The 6,863-nt window shown below is 48.1% G+C and overlaps 1 protein-coding gene across 1 annotated transcript in view; it reads right to left on the reverse strand.

Moving 5' to 3' along the window:
• Nucleotides 1-1,941: 1,941 nt before the first annotated feature.
• The window catches only part of CSMD2 (CUB and Sushi multiple domains 2), a 590,718-nt gene continuing 585,796 nt past the window's right edge, over nucleotides 1,942-6,863 (reverse strand). Inside the window, exons 70-71 of the mRNA XM_034645185.1 lie at nucleotides 6,530-6,744; nucleotides 1,942-4,290 (exon numbers count right to left, since the gene is read on the reverse strand). Coding sequence (XP_034501076.1) covers nucleotides 6,585-6,744 — 160 coding nt within the window. The 3' untranslated portion in view covers nucleotides 1,942-4,290; nucleotides 6,530-6,584. The remainder of the gene's footprint in view (nucleotides 4,291-6,529; nucleotides 6,745-6,863) is intronic.

Consider the following 6,863-nt stretch of genomic DNA (forward strand, 5'->3'; position numbering starts at 1 on the left):
GCTGCAATGATCATGGGGATACAGCTATCTCTTTAAGATAGTGATTTTGTTTCCTCTGGATATATACCCAGAAGTGGAACTGCTGGATCACATGGTGGTTCTGTTTTTAATTTTTGGAGGAATCTCCATACTATTTTCCACAGTGGCTGCACCAGTTTGCTTTCCCACCAAGAGTGCACAAGGGTTCCCAGAGGAGACTCCCAGTTCTCGGCAGTCCTTCCTTCCTTACCTCTCCTGTAGTGGCCGTCTTGTCTGGATGGTCCTCCTCAGTTTGGCCTTTGTCTACTGTAGATTTCCTGCTGCCTAACCCACCTGCCCTATGGGCTGCCATCCTTAGAGCCCGACCTCTTCAGTCCAGGCCAAATCCCATCCCAGAAGAGGAAGAGCTTTTCTGTCCCCAGGTTTCTGTCCTGAGCTGATCTGGGCTTTATTATAACTTAATTTTTTAAATTAAAAAAATGTGATGAAATACACATTGCATAAAATTGACCATCTTAACCATTTTTAAGGGTACAGGTCAGTATTATCAAATATATTCACGTTGTTGTGAATCAATCTCCAGAATTTTTCATCTTGTAAAATGGAAACTCCGTACCCATTAAACACTCCCACTCCCCCTCCCTCCAGCCCGTGGCAACCATTCTACTTTATTTCTATGAATTTGACACCTTATATAAGTGGAATCACGCTGTATTTGTCCTGCAATGGGTTTGTTTCACTTAGCATAATGTTCTCAGGGCTTCTCTATGTGGCAGCATGTGTCAAAATTTCCTTCCTCTTTAAGGCTCCTATCCCATCGTACACAGATAGCACATCTCGTATATCCATTCATCTGTCCATTGACATTTGCTCTGCTTCCACCCCTATGCTATCGCCAACAATGCTGCTATGAACATGGGTGCACAGAGATCTCTTTGTGACCCTGCCTTCCGTTCTTTCGGGTATGTACCCAGAGGAGGAATGGCTGGATCACATAGCAGCCCATTTTCTGAAGAGCCTCTATTTCACACACACAAGGATTCCAGTTTCTCCACATCCTTGCAGACACTTGGTATTTTCTGTGTTTTTCACAGCACTTATCCTAATGGATCTGAGGTGGCATCTCACTGTGGTTTTGATTGTATGTTTGATGGTATGAGTGATGTTTTGTAGCTTCTCATGTGCTTGTTGGCCACCTGCATGTCTTCTTTGGAGAAATGTCTGTTCAGTCCTTTGCCTGTTTTAAAGTCAGGTTTTGAGGGGCGCCTGGGTGGCTTGGTCAGTTAAATGTCTGACTCTCGATTTTGGCTCCGGTTGCGATCTCAGGGTCGTGGGATTGAGCCCTGCATCAGGCTCCGCACTGAGCTCAGAGTCTGCTTGTTGCTCTCCCTCTGCTCCTCCCTTGCTCATGCTTTTTCTCTCTTTCAAATAAATCTTTAAAAAAATAAAATCAGTTGTTGTTGAACTGTAGGAATTCCTTATGTTTTTTGGATATTGATGCCTTAACAGTACATGACTTGCAAATATTTCCTCCCATCCCTTAGGTTGCCTTTTACTCTGTTGATGGTGTCCTTTGGTACAGTTTTTGGATTTGATGGGGCGCAATTTATCTATTTTTTCTGTTGTTGCCTGTGCTCTTGGAGTCCTAGCCAAGAAATCATCACTGCATCCAATGTCATGAAGCTTTCCACTATGCTTTCTTAGAAGATTTTTATATTTTAGGTCTCGTGTGTAAGTATGTACTCCATTTTGTGTTAATTTTTGTCTGTGGTAGATTTCTGCATTTCTACTCTTGGCTTCTGGCCCAAAATATGACTTTCCTCCTCTTCCCCAAGAAACACTTGCCCCAGCCACGAAAAAGGCCATTGAAATGTAAGAAACCAATGCAAAAATTTATATTTTATTTGAATTCAAAAAATTTAAAATTGCTTTCAAATTCAGGAAAGTACCACAGTGCAGGACCCCAGGGGAAGCCTCATATACAGAGACAGATAAATTAAATGTATATACTGCAGACAAGCCAAGGAGGTGTGGAGATTACATATTTACAGTACTTGATGTTTTCTGAAAACCATATTTATACATTTTATTACATTTACAAAAAAGGCTTCCACTACCGTTTACCTACAATAATGAAAAAAAATTTACACCTTTTTTTCTTTCTTTTTTGGTACTGTACAAACTTTGTATAATAAAAATATATCTCTGTACAAAAGATTTTTTTTGTTTGTTTTTGTTTTACTTTTTTTTTCCCTCATGGGATGGTGGTGGATATATGGGGCGGGTGGTAAGTGAAAGGCCTAGTCTGCCCCCGGTTCCTTCCAAGTCTCTGGAGGTGGTGCGAAGATGCCAGAGGTGGGCATGGGCGATGACGCACAGCGGAGTGCGGGCCCCCTTCCCCCCGCATGTGCTCCTCGGGCATCTCCTCGGACTTCACAAGGCGACACAGGGGAGGGGGTGGGGCAGGGCTGGAGGAGGAGCCCGCTGCGTGGTCTGAGAGGAATGAAGAACGGGGAAGGAAGCAGCCAAAGAACTTCCTGCATTTGTTTCCCAGGAAAGACAGAGATGAGCGCCTGAGTGTGTGTCTGGGTTGGTCCTCTCCCGCCAAGCCCAGGGATGCGGTGACCCAGAGCAGGTGTGGGCAGCCATGGGTTCCTGCCATGGCAGGTCCCAGTCCCATCTGCTGGAACCTGACCACCTCTCCCTGTACTCCAGGCCGTCTTGACGTTAGGCTGATCACTTCATTTGCTTAAGAACCAGGTGTCCCTGCCACTCCACTCCCTGACATTTCTATCCGTATTTAGTGTGTGATACGAACATCTTAGGCCTGCATGGCACACGTTCACAGGTGCTTAAGCCCAGGGGGACTTTCCCGAGGACAGAGAAAATGGCTCTAAATGCCACCATTTGATACCTAAACTTGTTAGTGTCCCAATAATAGGTATATGGAATTCAGTAATGACCCAAGCACGATGGAACTCAAAATGAATCAAGCCCACTTGCGAGGAACTGGAGAGAATGTGACTTTCATTCACTCCATTCTTTTGATTCCGGCGTGCTCAGGTCCGCTGTCTGCTGTAGCGAGGGGCTACCGGGAGCCAAGGGGCCAGCACCAGCTCCGGGAGGCCTGGGCACCGGGTCCTTTCCCCGACGCTGCCCGGGTGGAGAGAACAGAGCCTGCTAGGACACACAGGTCCCCTGCCTGGGCCACCAGCCCTGGCCACAGTTCTACTACAGAGATGCACCTACTCCCCCCTGCATTTGGTGCCCCGTTAGACCTGGGTGGCTGGCGGCTGGTGTCGTGGACTTTGGAGTCAGACCCACCTGGGTTAGCATCCTGACTGCACACTTACTGTGTGGCTTACGTCTCTTCAACCTTTCCGGGCTTCTGTTTTCTCATTTCTAAGAATAACAGTTCCTCTATCTTGGGTGTTGTGAGGTCTAGAGATGATACACTGGAAGTGCCAGGCACAGAAAGAAACTCAACACATGGCAGCCATTTGTTTCTGGACGCCGGGGTAGGCTTGCCCTCCTGTACCAGCACCTTTCCGATGCCTGCAGACTTGGCCACCTCTGTCTGGGCCAGACTTGCTTGTTTTCTGTCAGCTGACAGCCAGACTTGACCTTGGACTCAAGGCCATATACCCGCTGTCCCTCCCCCGACTCATCCTTCTTTCCCCCTGCTGCCCAGGATCCAGAATGACTTTTTAACTCACTGGGTTTAGAACTCAATAAAATTCTGTTGGAAAAAAATAAACTGCTTTCCAAAGTACTTCTTAAGATGTTTTTCTGCCCTTGGGGTACTCCTTGCTGTCACTTGCAGATGAGAACGTCCATCTGCAGAGAGCTGGCTTCTGCACACTGGCCACCTGCGTCCTCACACACGGCAGGTGCAGCATGTTGGTTTCAGTGTGGACCGGGTGTCCTCCTCTTCACCCCTTCTCTGTGTTTGTGGGGAGCAGGGCATGGGGCATCTTCCACACACATTTCTCTTTTTTAAGCTTCTGTGGTCTCTTCCATGGGACTCAAATGAAGGAGAGGCGTGTGTGTTTGTGTGCGCTCAGGCCCATACACACACGCGGGCACACCCACAAGATGCTTCAATCCGTAGCTTCCTTCATCCGTCTGCAGCCCCCCCTTCCTTTACTGCCCAAAGTCGGGGCCCAGTGGGAGTCTTCTCCGGGGTGGTGGGTGCAGATGGCGGCAGGGCGAGGGCCCAAGTCCCAGCAGTAGCAGACACAGGCAGAGAGACAGACGAAGATGGGCACCGGGCACTGTGCTCAGGGGGCTGACTGCCTGTCCCCTGGAGAACTGGGGACAGAGAGATCACACCAGAGATTGGAAACAAGAGAGGCAGGGCCGGGGGCAGAAGGGTGGTGGCAGGGAGCAGAAGCAGGCGAGAGAAAAGAGGCAAAGCAAAGAGGGGTAAAGGGGAAAGAAGTAAATTAGTAGCCTTGATCTTTGATCTTCCCAGACTGAGGACGGGGTGTAGGTGGGGACACACACAGCAGGACACACATTTTCCCAATACCGTCTTTTTTTTTCCTGGCAGTGTCGACTTATCCATGAGGCACAAGAGACCCAATGCTTAGGGGTCACCACACTTTCAGGGGCCCAGGAAAATGGTTTAATTTTAGTTTCTTTCAAAATCAGAAGGAAAAAATATGAATATGATAATAACGGGCATATAAAAGTGTGTCCAGACTGGATTATAGACATCTTTATAACAACGCAGTTGTCAACTATCATGTTTAATATATTTTTTTTAATGGAGGAAAAGGCCCATGAAAGCCATAACACAGCCCTGCCCCCACTCACCGACCCCACATGTCTCCATGATTTCCCTGCTTTGGGTTGTTCTTTTAATTTCAGCTGTTCTTGTTAGCCATCATTTGAATTTATCACCTAATTATTCATTTTAAACGTATGTGTGTGTTCAGGGTGGCTCTTCACACATCCCCTCCCTGGGCCGCATAACGCTTTCTCCGTGTTTTCGCTGTGCTCCTCTCTGGGCCAAGCGCGGTGGGCCCCTCTCCAGAGCAGCCTCACTGGAGAGTTGCAGGCTGGGTGGAATATTCTGAAGTCCCGAATGCTGATGATGGGCGATGCTGAGGGCTGCTTAGACCTGGAGCCACCAACTGCACGTGACCCGCAGGTGACACATTGTGCACGCAGGAGTGGGGACCCAGTGGAGCCCGAGATAGGGAGCAGGGGGTGGGGAGGGGCAGATCAGGGGGCATTCTGATTTCTCTCTTACACTGTTCAGTAATTCAGCAACTCTAAGTGCAGGGTCATTACTGATCACCCATAAGGCCTGATTTATGCCATCAGAGGGGATTTTCCTTTTTCCTTTTTGCTTTCTATTTGTATGAGTTCTGAGGAAAAAAGTACAGAGGGATCATAAAGATTAAACCTCAGAATTAAGTGAGGAATTCTGGAATAATTTCTCCCCCTTCTTTAAATGTTTGTTTCAGATGGATGTCAAAGGATGTGGAAAAACTCAGTAAGTTAATTATTTGTGTTTAATAGTGCCTTTGTGTATTCTGAAAATAATTTTTATCTCTCTATGTACAAATTATGATAATACCTACAATTTTAAGCTTAGACTTAAGCCAGAGAAATAATCTAGAGGAGAAAGTGGACTCAAAGAAGGGAAGGACTGTGTCAACCCAGCTATTATGCTCTAGGTGATGGCTAATTTGACATGTCGACTCAACAAGGTTCTGGTCAAACACTACTAGTTGTTTGGTCAAACGCAGGTCTAGATGTTGCTGTGAGGGAATTCTTTAGGTGTGTTAACACTTAAATCAGTAGACTTTGAGTAAAGCAGATTACCCACCCCACAGAGGTGGGCCTCATCCAATCAGTTGAAGGCCTGAGAAGAAAAATTAAGGTCTCCGAAGAGGAAGGAATTCTGCCTCCAGATGGCCTTTGGATGAAGATGAAATCAACCCCTGGTGGAATTTCCAGCCTGCAGCCCTGCCCTGTGGACTTCAGACTTCCCAGCCCCACAATCATGTGAACCAATTCCTTAAATGAGGCCTCTCCCTCTTCCTCTCTATGTATACATACAATACACACACATGTGTCTCCACCTCTTTGGGTGGATACCCCTGTATCGAGATATACACACGCGTGTGTCTTCCTGTGTGGACACAGATATGCAGACGTCACATGGATGGCATGCATATTTTATGTATGTGTTCTGTACACATACACGCACCTCTCTCTGGAGAGCCCTGACACGTTCTACTTGGCTATTGTGCCAAGCCCATGGCTAAGAGCACAGTCTCTGGAGTCGGCCTGCCTGGGACTGGATCGGCCCCTGCTCCTTACTAGCTGTGTGATCTTGGTTGAGTTCATTCCTTTTCCGGGACCTCAGTCTTCCCATTGAATGGGGATAAAGACAGTACCCACCCCGGGGCGGGGGGCAGTCCCTAGCTCAGTGTCTGGCACACAGCAGTCCTCACCGCACGGAGCTGCCGCCCCCTGCCCCCGGCGTCTGTAGGTGTGGGTGTCCCTGTGCGTGTGCCGCCCGCCCCCTCCTCACCGGCTGCCGGAGGCGGGCTCTCGGTGGCGGCGGCGGTGGCAGCCAGGCCTGGTGGCTATACCGCTGTACACACTGTGCTGACGGTGAATTCCGCCTCCGTGGCCATGATGTCTGTGGGCTGGATGTTGCGGTCGTACATTGGGTTCTCGAATGTGGCCCGAACGTTCGTGTTCTCATGGCCAGCATAGCCATTGAATGGAACTTTGGGTCTTCTCCTGGGAATATGAGGGCGAGTGACCATGACAAAGGGGGGCTCAGGGTCTGAAGGGGGAGAGGGAGGGGGCTTTTTTTTTTTTTTTTTTTTTTTTTTTTTTTTTTTTTTTTTTTTTTTTTG

This window comes from Ailuropoda melanoleuca, chromosome 2 (assembly GCF_002007445.2).
Source record: "Ailuropoda melanoleuca isolate Jingjing chromosome 2, ASM200744v2, whole genome shotgun sequence".
In the NCBI taxonomy this organism is placed as follows: Eukaryota; Metazoa; Chordata; class Mammalia; order Carnivora; family Ursidae; genus Ailuropoda; species Ailuropoda melanoleuca.